We start from the raw sequence: 17029 nt of genomic DNA, 5'->3' as shown, positions 1-17029 counted from the left end.
TTATTTTGTTCGTCGATCTCACCGTGCTCCCCACTTCGTTTTTAGTTTTGGTTTATTTTATTTTCATTCATAATAATACCTCTCTCCAGATTGAGTTTTGTTTTATTTGTTACACTAGTTCTATTCTTTCTTAAATAATTTTTTTCTATTTTTATTGTATTTATAGTCATATTTTTCATAGCTATGAATAGTTAAATTTAAGATTATGTATATTGGATGCTACTAGACAACTCGCTCCTCTCTCACAGGCATGTGCCCATAAGAGGAGCCTCCAATGGAATGTATTTTTATTTTTTACATACAGATGTATTGTTAATCTTTTTTGGAGAATAAAGAATTTCAATTTCAATTTAAATTCCTTCGTGATATTCTGTAAAAATAACTGAGTTTCGTAACTGTCGAGAAACGTTAATAAAAAATGAATTGAATTCTTTAGAAATATGTTCTTTGTCCGTGAAAGTCTGCGAATTTACTACTAAGCTAGTAACTTCTACCTTGAGTTCTCGTTCCTCTATCAATCTATTTACTATTCTCCATTGATTCCTCACATTACCAGAACAATCATCAAATTTATTCATGTAGTACTCTTCCTTAGCTTTTCTCAAACCAGATTTCAACCTGTTTCTGAATGATTTGTAATACTCTTTAAGATTTACATCATATGGTCTTAAAATCATCAATTTGTACAATTTTTTTCTCCTATCAATACCTCTAAATAAATAATCTGAAATCCATGGAGTTAATTTATCAGGTAGTGCATTGGAACTGTTTTTAGATTCACTATATTTACATTTTTCTATCAGATCTGATAACTGGTTGACTGTTATTGCACGGAGACACGATGGCTACGGTTCTATTTAAGCAGCTCTGAAAACTGGCAACACGGCCGGACGCTGAAAACGCTGCAATGTGAAAATTTCAAGTACTGTATATTAAACCGGGCTTCAGATTGTCGGCAAAGTATATGCGCCGGACGCACCTCTGTCTTCATAGTGAAAGGAGCTGGAATTGCTGACGGGGTGGATAGAGAAAAATCAATTTTTATTTTCAAGATTTTCAATAGACCTAAGTAAAAAATCGAAGTGGAACACATACAAAACCCCAATATACTCCTCAATTTTGTGGGGATGCCCCAAAATGTAGGCATTATGAGAAGATGCCAAAATGATAGCGGGATATATATATATATATATATATATATATATATATAATATATATATATATATATATATATATATATAGAAGACACTTTAAAGTTTGTAATATAAATTAAAACAGGAGACACGATATAAATAGATTGAAAACACTTAGAAACTTACATTAGAAATGGGGGAAATTTTCGGAGACTGTGTCTCCTTTCTCAACCGAGAAGACTGCAGTTTTGAATCCAACGGTTGTGACCACAGAGTACGCACGGAGCCTCAATTGTAGCAGCAGAAACCACAGATTACGTGGTGCAGACGGATGGAGAGAAAAAGGGTACAGATTCAGGAGACATTGTGGGGTATTTAGGTGGCGGTTACAAACGGGATATTCAAGATTTGAGTGAGTTATGAATAAGGAAAGGAAATAAAGAATATAATAATTCCTTATTCATAACTCACTCAAATCTTAAATATCCCGTTTGTAACCGCCACCTAAATACCCCACAATATCTCCTGAATCTGTACCCTTTTTCTCTCCATCCGTCTGCACCGCGTAATCTGTGGTTTCTGCTGCTACAATTGAGGCTCCGTGCGTACTCTGTGGTCACACAACCGTTGGATTCAAAACTGCAGTCTTCTCGGTTGAGAAAGGAGACACAGTCTCCGAAAATTTCCCCCATTTCTAATGTAAGTTTTTAAGTGTTTTCAATCTATTTATATCGTGTCTCCTGTTTTAATTATATATATATATATATAGAAAATCGCAAAAACCCTTGTTTTTGACAACATTTTCACCATTTTAGCCGCCATCTTGAATTGGATTTGTTCGAAATTGTTCGTGTCGGATCCTTATAGGGGAAGGACCTTAAGTTCCAAATGTTAAGTCATTCCGTTAATTGGGAGATGAGATATTGTGTACAAAGACGCACATATACACACACACACACACACACACACACACACACACACACACACACACACACACACACACACACACATACAGACCAATACCCAAAAACCACTTTTTTGGACTCAGGGGACCTTGAAACGTATAGAAATTTGGAAATTGGGGTACCTTAATTTTTTCGGAAAGCAATACTTCCTTACCTATGGTAATAGGGCAAGGAAAGTAAAACAGTAGGTTATGATCTCAATGTGGAAAATTGAAGTTTAATTTCTGTCCAAAAATATATATGAGCTAGAAATTTCAAATTTAGAATGATTAAAATGTCAAATATTGCACTTAATATCACCGCACTTTGAATAATAATGTAGTTATCTCAGAAAACTTTGAAGCCAAAAATACACACTGTCCACTAAGCACAGCTGTTACAACATTCAATTATTGTCTCATTCAATGTTTTCATATTATTTCTAAACGTTTGTTTTTTTCTGAAGAGCCCTTGTAATTCCATTTTGAAATTTAGTTGAAAAAAACTTGTAACTATGGTGAAATTCCTCAATGATGGCAAATAAGTATTATTGCTAATTTATTGTGCAACTCTTGCTTAGAAAATGTCAAATGTATATTTCTGGAATATATATATGATCTACTGTAGTTTTTATATATTATAATTTGCATGATTATTTTGAACAAATTGTATAAAAATGGTGCGTGAAAGATTTAATTTTCCTCCGGTATTTTCAACTGTTTTTGTCATTTCTTTTATCATTCCTCTCTCTCCCTCTCTCACACTCTCTCTTTGTTTCTGTTTCTCCCTCCTTGTCACGCCATCACTTATTTTGGACTTTGTCATGTCCAGAATTTGGAAGAAAAATAGCACTAGGACTACCTTATTATTTAATTCTATCTACTTATGTTATTACATCAGAGTCATTTTCAATTCTTACAATCTTAACTCTGAGGCTCAACTCACACTACCTCGACTCAAATCGTACGACTCCAGTCTCTCGACCTTACGACTTTCTCGCTCATTGTCACTACTTCAGTTCCATGCTACTCTATTTTCTAACCATACTTCATCAAAAATATAAGATCTAATTATTCTTTACAAATTTGCATGTAACAAATGTTATAATAATGTTATTATGAACTAACTGGCCCGATGAACTTCGTACCGCCAAATAGTTTAATGCATCTAATGACAAATTTTAGCTGGATGCACATCTGAGGCGCGATGCGGCATTGTATTTATATAGATAATTTTCCAACTGCAAATAAATAATTTACTGAAAATCAATTAATTCTGAACACCGAAGACAGCACAATTATTCGAAACAAATCAATGTCTTTAGAGCATGTAAGCCTCTAAACTGAGGCCGCACTGCTGGATGGTTACACACAGAACAGTAATTTTGTTTTTAGTCGGGGCGTTTAGAATAAAATACATGGGCGGTTATGGAGCAGCACACACTCTTGTCTAACTGTCTACCGAAGGCTGTTGTATGACGCAATGTATATAACAGCTGATTTTTATTTCTGTGTATGACCAGCTCATAAATCTTCTCCCCTAAGGATTACATGTAAACTTTGAAGGACCGCAGGAAAAAGTTCTGAAGTCGGATTACAAATTTGAAAAAATAATCTCAATTCTGTCTTCAAAAAGCAAAAAAAAGCCTTCAGAATTGTCGACAACTTGAAGCCTTATGAATCTTGTAAAAACTCTTTCAGAAGACTTAGAATTTTAACAGTTCCTGCACTGTACTTCCTCGAAATTGCAACTATGACATAAGATATTAAGAGAGAGTCACATCCATCATAGTTACAATACTAGAAACCAGATAGTTCATCTTCAGCACCCGCAACACAGAACAGCAAGCTTAGAGAAAGGGCCACATTATAGCGGATTAAGAGCTTATAACTCTCTTCCTATTGAAATAAAATGTATTGAGAGCCCAAAAAGGTTTAAGAATGCATTAAAAGCTAAATTGATCAATGCATCTCTGTACAGTTTGGAGGAAAGCTTCAACTGTTGGCGCGTGTAGGTATTTTTTGCTAGCATATATTTTCAACTATTTTGTATGTTCTGATTTTCTTCTTTTTTTCTCTATTTTATGATTACTTTTTTTGAGTATTGTATTCAATACTCTTTGACGTGTCATATACTATCAAGCTTTGCTTGATTATGTAGTGTTACATGACGAAAATTGAACTAAACTAAACTAAACTTTGATAGGCCATAAACCTGATCCTGAACATAACGAACATAACTAATAAAAAATCATCAAAATTGGTGCACACATAAAAATGTTATTGAATGTCAAAATTTGAGGCTCGATTTTTATTTATATAGATATATTGTCTCATCTAATTCGTATTATTGTCTTATCTGGAATGATAAACCACACTTTCATGAAACATAACCTCACCTTCATTAAAAATACACGGTACTAAGCAACTCAAGTCGAGGCTCGACCAACATGTCGAGTCGACGCTCGACTCAGTCTCACAGTCGCGAGGTCGCGGAGATTAGAGTCAACTGGTCTGAGTGTCATCATTTGAAATACATGCTGCCTCGAGAAGAGACTGGAGTCTTAGTCTCGTCTCGACTTGAGTCGCTTAAGTGTGAGTTGAGCCTAACTGGCAGCGTATGTAAAACATTGCTGCTACTATAATTCTGCTAGACAAGGGGACTATATAATATAATAAAATAATATGTATATAATTGAATAATTAAATTGATAAATACTTGTATTTTTTATGCTTAAGACATACTATTAAGATCATTTACATTTTTATTTAATATTCAAATATTTATTTTGTTTTACTTCTTTTTAGATGATAATGAATGTAACAGTGGTACCAACATATGCGGCAATGGAACGTGTACTAACTTGGATGGAGGTTTTGAGTGCTCTTGTAGTGAAGGATTCACTGCTGGACCCATGCAGGTATATATATATAGCCCAGAATTTTGATATCAACTGTATCACATGCATTAGATACAACCATAGAGAAACAATAGCGTAAGTAGATATCCCATGGTATAGGGCGTTTATGTCGCAACTTTTAATGTTATCTCAAGCCTATAGTCCAAGCAGTTCTTTCCCGTGAAGCTTTATGACCCTGGTAATCTCTCATATTGTGCCGTTCATAGACTCTTACCCGGTCAAAACAGTAAAAATTGACAATAATCAACAGTAATCGGCTTGAGATAACAGTAAAAGTTGCGACATAAACGCCCTATACCATCGGATATCTACTTACGCTATTGTTTCTCTATGATACAACTGTATATACAGAGTAAGTCATATGTATGGGAACCCTTCAATAAATTGGAGACTGTTGTAGATTGGTAAAAAGATAGATGGAAATTCGATGAGCGCTTCTATTCAAAAATTATATGTTATACTATAGCTGTTTACTCTGTTGTCAATATTTGCAGTAGCAGAAGTCTTCGGGGTGAATTACAGCATTTAATTTGGATTCTCGTTTGATAATAATAATAATTTCATAATTAAGATGAAATATTTTGTTAATTAATTATTAATTCTACAATGTTGAAAGACGATCTATCTGGCAAGAGAGCAAAGCGAGAAAGAGATAGCGCTATTATCCGCTTTGTTGAATGATAGACAAGGATAGCAATACCATTGCTAATCAAACACTGCCATTATAACGTGGACCTCAGTACAGTAATATGTGATGGAAGGTTGCAAAAAACGGCGCTCGTAATTTGTTTGTTGGTGTGCAGGTGTGTGAGGACGTGAACGAGTGCGTGGAGATGACCAACCAGTGCGCCTTCCGCTGTCACAATGTACCCGGCTCCTTCCGCTGCATCTGCCCCTATGGCTACTCGCTCGCCCCCGATGGACGGCATTGTCAGGGTAGGCCTACTTATCATATTATCTACATCATACTTAGGCTACTATTATCATAGAGAAACGATTGCATAAGTAGATATCCCATGGTATAGGGCGTTTATGTCGCAACTTTTAATGTTATCTCAAGCCGATATTTCACGTAGTTCTTTCCCATGCAGCTGTGTGACGCTGGTAGCCTCTCAAATTGTGCCGTTCATACACTCTTACCCCAACAAAACAGTAAAAATTAACAGTAATCGGCTTGAGATAACAGTAAAAGTTGCGACATAAATGCCCTATAACATGGGATATCTACTTATGATTTACGCTATTGTTCCTCTATGCTATTATTAAGGCTGTGCAAATGCGAAAATAGACTTTCTACTGGTGATATTTTTCAAAGATTTTCGATTGTTATATTATCAAAATGAAAAAGTTTTCTCAGGAAAACATTTTTTCCGATCATTACTTTTTGAGATATGAGCGCCTAAAGTTTAAATTTTGGGGCAACATTTCAAATTCGGTAAGAGATAAATCCATGAGATTCAGAGGATAAATTCTTCATGGTATTGTTGATTGAATAAAACAAAAATGTTTTGAGAATATCACTTTTTGAGAAAGCTGTTCAATTTACAAAAAATAAATTTTCGTTGAGTTATTTTTGGTCATTTTTAGTAAAATTTTGTTTTATTCAATCAACAATACCATGAAGAATTTATCCTCTGAATCTCATGAATTATTGATATCATTGGAAGATCAGTGAATGATATGAAGGAAGCCTTTAAAAATATCAAAAATGCAGCCTCGCAAATGGGCCTCAGCATAAATGAAAACAAAACAAAGGTCATGTTCACATCAACGAACCACAACATCGGGGAGAGGCTTCAGATAGATGATAACTGTTTTGAGGTTAAAGATGATTTTGTATACCTGGGCTCCCTCGTCGATGGTAAAAACGAAACACCAAACGAGGTGGAAAGGAGAATTCTCCTGTCCAGCAGATGCTTCTATGGTCTCTTCAATTATATAATAAACAAAGTGCTGAGCAGAGCCACAAAATTTGAAATATATCGCTCGCTAATCCTGCCAGTAATCATGTATGGCAGTGAAACATTGACACTGTCCAAAGAAGACGAGAGCCTGCTCAAAGTTTTTGAGAGGAGGGTACTTCGAAGCATCTGTAGTGGAATAAAAGTGGATGAGACCTGGCAGAGGAGGAAGAATGAGGAGCTCTACCAAGTATATCGTGAACCTGATGTGGTTAAAATTGGTAGACTGCGATGGGCTGGCTGGCAACCTTATTGGGGCAGATGAGACATACCCACCAGCATAGGAGACTCATGCTGTACTCATGCTGGAAGGGAGGCGAAGACCAGGAAGGCCTGTTGGTGGGCGCTGGATGAACGCTGTTGACAGGGATGCACAAAGGATTGCAGCCACAGGTTGGAAAGCGAGGGCGGAAGACAGAGGCGAATGGAGGCGAATACTGGAGGAGGACAAGACCTGTAGCGGGTTGTAACGCCACGGATGATGATGATGAATCTCATGGATTTATCTGTTAACGAATTTGAAATGTTCTGTCCCAAAAATTTAAACTTCAGGCGGACATATTTCAAAAAGTAATGATCGGAAAAAAATAACAGCTCTTATCGTTCCAGAGTGAAAAACGCTCTAAATTTCATAGATTTAAAATTTCTCTGTATCTTTTGCACAAAAAAGTTATAATGGAATGAAATTTGAAAAAAAGTAGAAAAAAGTTTTTTTTGGGCTTTTGAAGGTTATAACTAAAAAATATGCGTTTTAGAGGAAAATTTTATAGAACAAAAATTGTAGAGGAAAGTTTTAAAATTATTTTCGTCTAAAAAAACCGTTGAATATCTTGAACGGTTATTGAAATACAAGCGATATAGCAAAACCCTGGAAATTTTGGCGGCCATCTTGTTCCCGAGGTGTTTGCCTGTGATTTCGACTTATCATCATCACGATCCTTATTATGCTAGACCTAACGAAGAAATTGAGACATTTTACACGGCTGTTACCCAAAAACGACCACAGAGTGCCTTATTCATGACATTTGCGCCCGGACTATTATATGTATAAACTTACCGTATCGTATCGATTTCCAAAATGAATTTGATGACAATAAAATTCTATTTATTTATTACTACCTATTGTATTTCATAGAACTTGAAAGTGAAAAAAACACTCACATTCTTTGATGTGGCGACGTCCGTTTCGTGCTGGTGTTGCACATTTTCAAGCCAAACAGAAACTGAAGTATTTAATGTTATGAAGGTTATATTTGGTCTAAGTGGGGGTGGAGGGTTGTTTTGGCGGTTAAAACTCCCCTCCACCCCCACTCTGACCAAATCTCATTCGATTAGACGTTTTTTGAATGAATGAATTCTACAATTTATTGAAAATGCATTATAAATTATTTATGATATTCCTGCAATTAATTTAAATTTCAATTGCAGACGTGGATGAGTGCGTAACTCCGGCCAACAACTGCAAGTACAAATGCAAGAACCTGATTGGATCATTCATGTGTATATGTCCAGAGGGCTACAGCCAGGTAAATATTAACCAAAGAGTTTTTCATTGAAGATTTCTAAACTTTGACAGTTGATTGCACTAGTAGTTCTGAAAACAGTAAACCTCGCGCAGCTATCAACCACAGTCTCCTCTAATACTGTCCATCAGAGTAAATTCTGTCCTGTCCTGTCGTGTCGGCGAGATATCGGTGTATAAACAACACTATAATGGCTGTTTGAGTTGTTGTATCGACAATGCTAATAATTTTATTTAAACAGCTATGCTACTATCATCAAAAGCTTACCGAGTTGAAAGCAGAGGAAAGCTGGGAGAAAATACTATGCTACTTCGAGTTATCGATTTCATGCCGCACTGCATGCAATTGATAGTCCACACAACAGCTGATTTTTTACTAAGTTACATTGAGATATTAAATTGCATGCAATTAATAATCCACTCGACAGCTGATTTATGATGAATAATTCTATAGTCTGATCTTCACTCTTAAGGTGCGTACAGATATACGCGCCGCGAAAATGAGCAATTCACTTTTAATCAGCTGACTATATCTGTATTTTTACAGAAACGGTAAGATACAGATATAAAAAGCTTGGCATCAGCTGATTGAAAGTAAATTGCTCATGTTCGCAGCGCGTATATCTGTACGCACCTTATTAATATTGACGTATGAAGGAGGCTCCTTTTCCTTCTATATTATCTTTAAAATGCAAAATTTCCAAAAACCTTGTACCAGGGTGATTCTTAATTATGGTAAAATAATTTAATACGTGATAGTAGAGGTAAAAATAAGAAAAGAAGCTCTATAAACATATATCCATAAACGCTTCATTAGCGAGCTATACAGGGTGAAAGATTTTGCCCGGAATTCAGTTCCTCTGTTGAAATACACCGATGCTGAATTGTTTGGAGACTAGTTTTTGATGAAATTATGGTGGATTCATATGGAAAAATATCTGAAAAATTGAATAAAACTAGTCTGGAAGCTGTAGTGTGAGTAGTTTTTGAGAAAAAAGTTGAAATATGCAAAAAATCTAAGTAGAAAAACACAGACTTCTACGTTTGATGCCAAATAACTTTCTTTAATGACCAGTAAACAAATAATTTTTCTCAATAAAAATTGTAGAGAATTAATTCTGAGAAGAATTATGTAAGCTGTGTGAACTAAATTTAAATAAAAGTTAAATAAAATGTATTCTTATGTAGTACATTACGCCACAAAAATTTGCTGTTTTATGAGGAGAGAACTAATAACTCATAGGCTGTAGCTGATTGCAAAAAAATATTCGGGTTTTTTATGAAAAGTTTTATTTTTATATGAAAGTAACATCTCTTAATGACATTAAACTTAATACCAAAAGACTGACGACGATGTTCAAAGTGACCTCCGTTGTTCTTAATGCATATGTTCAGACGTCTTCTTATCGATTGTCGGACCCGTTAAAATATTTCAGGAGTCTGCTTTATCATTTCTATTCCGTTCAAAATCCTTAATCGGAGTTCTTCAATGGTATCAATCGGAGTATTGTATACTAAGGTTTTCAGTGTCCACAAAAATAAAAATCCAAAGGATTTAAGTGTGGTGACCTAGCTGGCCATGGTACTGGCCCACCTCGGCCTATCCATCGATTTGGAAAGTTGTGATTGAGGTTCACGAACATTTAAATATTTAAAAATTCAAACATTTAAACATTAAGATAAATGTCAAACCGTCGACTTGAATCTTAGACCTTACTTCGCTCGGTCAATTGAATTTGTTTTTCAAATTTGAGAATATTGATACTGATGGGCACGCATCATAAAAAATATTGAAATATTATAGAAATAGACACGGCCAGACATCTGTGTAATGCATGCAATCCACTTGTCAGCTGATTGATTATGAATAATTCTAGTCTGATTGATCCTATCTTCAAAGTAGATTATATCATAGAGGAATAATAGCGTAACTTATGCTATCGTTTCTCCATGATTATATTATAATTATAATTATAGTGATATCAGAGTATGGAGGAATTCCTTTTCTTTTCATATCATCCTTAAAATGCAAAATTTTAAAAACCCTTGTGTATACATCGACGCGCAGTTAAAAAAGGAATATTCCTGCCAAATCGCATCGAATTCTATGAACGCGTTTGGCCGTAATCGCGTTAAATACAGACAGACAAAAGCAAATCGAGTTGAAACATTGACCTCACTACGTTCCATCAATTATAAAAATATTTGTAATGAGACATTATGATAATAAAAATGTTCAACTCACCTTGATGGTCATTGACCAATGGTTAAATGCTTACATGGATTGGAATTAATAATTTGTAATGTATGTTTCTTGATTAATAAGAAAAAGCTATTCTATTTTAGTAATGTTTGTGAATGATTTTAGGTTGTAGGTGGGGGTGGGGGTGGGGACGAGTGCCGTGACATCAACGAGTGTCTGTCTGCGAATGCGAGTGTGTGTGCGGGTGGCGGTGCGTGCGTCAATCTGCCCGGCAGTTATCGGTGTGAGTGTCGCGACGGATATCGGCCCAGCTTTGACGGCAAACAGTGTTTGGGTGAGTTACGAAACTCTCAACAAATTGAATAGGCTATTACATCCATATCATCTTTCTATAATCAAGATTGTCTGTAATGTAGTTGTTTTGTGAACACTTACTTTTCTCTATAAGGCTTTTGAAATTATTGAAAGACAATAAATATTATTATTTATGGTTTGTAGTTTCTTTGTAATGAGTCTACTCACTTATAGGGCTTTTGAAATAAATTGAAACATAATTAAATTTATCAAGTACCCTTTGATATTCCATCAAATCATAACCAGTTTCGACTCATCAGAACCATTTCAAGTGTAAGGCCGCGTTCATACGAGAGTTGTCAAATCAAATCAAATAAAGTTTTATTCACAAAATCACTACAGACATAATAAAAATATATATAACACTTCCCCACATAGACAGGTCTGTTTCTTGTGAAACATCACTTATTACTAAAAATAAAATAATGAATATTTACAATTTAACTTTATACAGAAAGTTGATTAAATTTAGTGAAGAAAATATATGTTTGAAATGAAGTAGCACAATATAAATATCACGGTAAAGAGCTTCAACACAGCACAAGATAAAATTTAAAACTTCAAGAATGATATGAGCAATATCTTCGATTATTAATATAAGAAAAATATAAGCATCTTATTAAAATCGTTAAGATTAGATGATGAAAATAAGAAAAATATAAACATCTTATTAAAAACTGTAAGATAAGTAGATGAGCTAATCAGCGGCATCCCTGTCGGTTTCAAATAACCACATATTTAAAGATCGTTTGTAAATTTCAAGGCTAAAGGGTTCTATTTGCTTTATGTAGGCGGGTATATTTCTATAAAGAATGTGGCATATGTAAGGACTATTAAATCTGTTGCTACTGCTAACTAATCTGGGTTGTAAAATTCCAAATGTATTCATATTTCGTGTTCTCAAACTGCGCTTTCAACAAATTACGACAATATTTTGTCAATTCATAAAAAGCACATCAAAATTTTGTCGTCAACTTGAAGAAATCCTTGTTTTCAACGATGTTTTTGTTTCTCACTCGGTGTGGGGAAAGGAAAATGCTGAGAAAGTTGCCAATTAAATGTCCCCCTCTACAAGTCCAGGACGACTTTGCTCTCTAGGCCAATTCTTTGGCAACGAGTTTTCTACTTTGTGGCTCAACATATGAGAACAACAACTTCTATTCTACAAATAACATTGAAAAATATATTAAATATATAAATCAATTTGTGGGAAACATTTTGATGTCAACTCTGGCTTCGCGTTTACACCATATTTTTCAACTAGGTTTTTCAAACAAATTCCGGCAATTCATTGCCAATTTCTTGAAAAGTACAGAACATTTTGTCAACTTTTGGAAGACTTTGTATTCTAAAAAATCTTTGTTTCCCACTTAGTTTGGGTGAAAATCAAAGAAAGTTGTTTATAAAACATTGAAAACATTCTAACACCACTGCCTAATTCTACAGTCTAACAAGTTTGTACTGCGCACCAATTCTTTTGCAACAAATTTTCCACTTCGAAGTTCTACATATTTGAGAACAACATTCCATTTATTATTTCCACAAGAGAGAGAGAAAAAAAAACTAAGGATACTCCTTGTACTATTTCTCTCCCAAATTTTGATTGAATTTAGAAAGTTCGAAATAGGTTTACCTTTTTGAAATTTAGTTTATTTCCACTTAAAAACAACAAAATCTAAGAATTTACATTTTTTTCAAACACAAAAATATTACACTCTAATCACCATGAATTGAAAACTGTTTTTCACTCTTAGTACTTCTTCTTGGCCGTTAGGTAGTGAGGCTGCTTGATTCTATTATTGGCAAATATAAGAGTGTATGGGATTTGAAGACAAGAGCAATCATCAAATATGAAATATTCAGAACTAAATGAATTTGGAGATGTTTTTAATTGATAGGTGTAATCTATACTATAATGAAGGAAAAAACTGGCGTATTCACGTACGGGATAGGAAAGTTATGTTTGACGCATCATCACGTCTGAAATACTGTACTCGAAATTTTACTGGAAATTTTTCATATAGATTCTTAATTAATCAAGGATGGTTATAGGCCTATTTTTAATTCTTCAAGATTTCATTAAGTCAAGTTTTCAGTTTGTCAATTTTTAAAATAGACCCTTGCGGACCACGGGTTACCTGTTAGTGGACAATAACGTTGAAAGAGAAACTAAACAATTTATTCTGATTCGCTAATAAATAAACGAATTCTAATAGTTTTAGATTAACAATGAATTTAATTGAATGAATTTATTCATTTGTCAAAAACAGAATACTATAGGAAATACTAAGGGTTGTTTCCGAGCTCGGGATTTAGCTAAGTTCTAGACTTTAAACAGCTGGAGTCAGAAAATTGGCTTTCCAAAACGGGGCGTAGTCGCAGTAAATAGTTGCAGCAAAATAATCTTTATTTTCTCATTTCTATAATTGGAAACATTTTTCCTTGACGAAATGAAACATTCCTAAATAATTGAAAATAGCTGTGCGTAACTGTACACCATTTTCTCTTTATTTCATTCTGTGTTCAACTTTCTATAGTTTTTCGAAATTCAATTAAAACATGGACTGCGACTACGCCTTATTTCGGAAAGCCAATTTCATGACTCCAGTGGTGCCTGTTTCATAAAAGTTACAAGTTCTGTAATACAGGAAAAGTTCCTGTATTACAAGTAAAATTTAGAAGTTTGTGTTTCATAAACAATTTTCCCTGTAAAACAATTTACAAGACATTTGCCTGTATTACAAGTAAATAATACAGGAATTTATCATAGTTGTGTTTCATAAAGAGAAACTTCCTGTATTACTGGACCTGTAAGATGTTGAATAGTTTATCATTGTTTAGACCATCCTAAAACTTTTACAAGTGTAGGTAGAATCTTGAAAAGCGACATTTTGTTGAAAAGTCAACGTGTTGAAATGGATGAAGGTAGTAGTTCTAGCTCTGGTAAAGATGACTATGTTATTATTCAATACCGTACAATATGATGATTTGAATTTCATACAATATGATGCAGGAAACTTATCAATATTATGAACGGTTTAGATTAAGCTTTCCTCAATAAAGCGTTATTTGAAATATTCAGAAAATGTACGTCCATAATGTTTTATGTTTCTTATTAACAAATTTAATGTTGTTAATTTAATTATTAACATTTGATAATTAACTTTTTTTGAAAAATTACTACTCACATAACTGTTATAATAAGTTATGTATGAATGCAATCTGTCCATTGTCAGAAATTTGATAATGTGGATTTTCCACCAAAACATCTTAAGTAGCACTTTTTGCAAATATTATATTAGGCTCGCTGGCCAATGAAAACATTAATTCAAAATAAAGGAACTGTGATACAGGCGAATATTACAGGTGATTTTACAAGTGTAGAATTATTTTTATGAAACATATTTTTACAGGATTGTAAATTTTAATTTATAAGTCCTGTAATACAGGCCCTGTATTACAAGGGTTTTATGAAACAGGCCTAGATGTTTAAAGTCTTGAACTTGGCCAAATCCCGAGCTCGAAAACCAGCCCTTAGTATTTCCTATAGTATTCTGTTTTTGACAAATGAATAAATTCATTCAATTAAATTCATTGTTAATCTAAAACTATTCGAATTCGTTCATTTATTAGCAACTCAGAATAAATTGTTTAGTTTTCTCTTCCAACGTTATTGTCCACTAACAGGTAACCCGTGGTCCGCAATAGTCTATTTTAAAAATTGACAAACTGAAAACTTGACGTGATGAAATCTTGAAGAATTGAAAATAAGCCTACAACCATCCTCGGTTAATTAAGAATCTATATGCAAAATTTCCAGTTAATCAGTCCAGTAGTTTTTCTTAAGAAAAAGCTATGAAATACAAAATAATTTTGCAAAATATTTTTCAATGTTAATTGACATGACATGTCACTTTCAACTCAGATTTGTGTGATATACAGAGTGATTCATAATTATGGTAAGTAATATTATGAGTTATTAGCTCTCTCCTCATAAAACAGTAAATTTTTGTGGTGTAATGTACTACATAAGAATACATTTTATTCAACTTTTAGTTGCTTACTAATGCTTATTATAGCGTACTTTATAGCTTACATGATTATTTTCAGAATTAAATTCTCTACAATTTTTATTGCGAAAAATTATTTGTTTACTGGTCATTAAAGAAAGTTATTGGGCATCAAACGTGGAAGTCTGTGTTTTTCTACTTAGATTTTTTGCATATTTCAACTTTTTCTCAAAAACTACTCACACTACAGCTTCCAGACTAGTCTTATTCAATTTATCAGTTTTTTCCATATGAATCCAGCATAAGTTTTTCAAAAACTAGTCCCCAAACAATTCAGCATCGGTGTATTTCACCAGAGGAACTGAATTCCAGGCGAAATCTTTCACTCTGTATAGCTCGCTAATGAAGCGTTTATGAATATATGTTTATAAGAACTTTTTTTCTTATTTTTACCTCTACTATCACGTATTATATTATTTTACCATAATTATGAATCACCCTGTATATTTTATGATGTTATATTGTTATCTGTACAATCTTGACGTTGTCAGTGTTCAATGAATTAGATGGCGATATAATTCTATTCATTTATTTATGGACTCGAATTGTAGACGAGCGCAAAGGCTACTGCTACCAGCGGCTGGTGGGCGGGGCAAAGGGTCGCTGTCAACACCAGCCGGACGCGGATGCGGCTCTGGTGACACGCAGCCACTGCTGCTGCTCGATGGGGGTCGCGTGGGGGCCGCACTGCGAGCACTGTCCCGGTCGCGCGACCGACGCCTATCAGCAGCTGTGCGGCAGCTGGGAGAGCGGCTACGACTCGGTCGGACACGACATCGACGAGTGTCGCACTGTGCCGGGTCTGTGTCGCAACGGTCGCTGCATCAACACGCTCGGCTCCTATCGCTGCATCTGCAACAAGGGCTACAGGCCTGATGCCGCTGGCACTAGGTGTCAAGGTAACATAACCTCTTCTTCTTTCAAACAGGGATTAGACTATTGCCTGTTCCGACTCACATTCAGCTTGTGATTAGAATAGAAGAAAATTAAATAAAAATGTATAAATTAATAACATCAATATAATCTAATCTAATATCATCATAAGCATAACTACAATCTACTGTTTTTATTTTATAATAAATAATGATCATTGTCATCTTTTTCGTGGCCTGCCTATGTCTCTTTTGCCTAAAAACCGTAATTGAGTACTTGATAAAATATAGATCCGGTTTTCCTCTCACAATAAACTCTACTCTTAATTATTATAATCTAAGAGCCACTGCTAACAAATATGTAACCTATAACACTAATATTGAATGTATAAGGAGGCAATTAATTTACATAGGTACTAAAATAATAAACCTCATTCCAAATCACTTTCTCATGGACAATAAGATCAGCGGAAAAATTAAACTGGATATAAAAAACTGGACTACTATATAAAAATATAGTACATCAGATTAAGCTAAGGCTAAGCACACCTGAGGAGGCGCAGCTTGGTGATACAAAGTGTTGATCTTATGGAGATTGCCTTATCACACCGTTCCACGCCATGCCCGATTCAGTTTGTTTGAGTTCTTCCATTCAAACCAATAAGCAAGAATCACCTGGATGCAAAATTCCGCATTGCGCCTCCTCAGGTGTGCATCCAGCTAAAGTTAGTCATGAGATGCATTAAGTATTTGGCGGTACGAAGTTCACCGGGCCAGCTAGTTCATTATAAAATTATTGAGAAATATTATTTCTTGCTCAATAAAATATAATTGGTTATTTTAAACGAGAATGAACTGTTATTATTACATCAATATTATAAGCCAGTATATATTGTAATCTACATAAATAAAGTACTCAATCAATCAATCAATCAATCAATAAACCTTTATCAGCTACCCTTTTTAGAAGGCATTGACAAGATAGAGGATTGGCAACGTTTTTCTCCTTTCTTCCTCCACTGCCATTATAACGTGGACATCACTATAGAA

The 17029-nt window shown here is 34.4% G+C and overlaps 1 protein-coding gene across 1 annotated transcript in view; it reads left to right on the top strand.

The window, feature by feature from the left end:
* The window catches only part of LOC111058703 (fibrillin-2), a 341293-nt gene that overhangs the window by 294090 nt on the left and 30174 nt on the right, over positions 1-17029 (top strand). The window contains 5 exon segments of the mRNA XM_039435620.1: positions 4885-4997; positions 5801-5933; positions 8387-8484; positions 10849-11017; positions 15659-16006. Of these exon segments, the coding sequence (XP_039291554.1) occupies positions 4885-4997; positions 5801-5933; positions 8387-8484; positions 10849-11017; positions 15659-16006 (861 nt within the window).

The sequence above is a fragment of the Nilaparvata lugens genome, chromosome 9 (genome assembly GCF_014356525.2).
Source record: "Nilaparvata lugens isolate BPH chromosome 9, ASM1435652v1, whole genome shotgun sequence".
NCBI lineage: Eukaryota > Metazoa > Arthropoda > Insecta > Hemiptera > Delphacidae > Nilaparvata > Nilaparvata lugens.
This window is presented reverse-complemented; position numbering and strand designations above follow the sequence as displayed.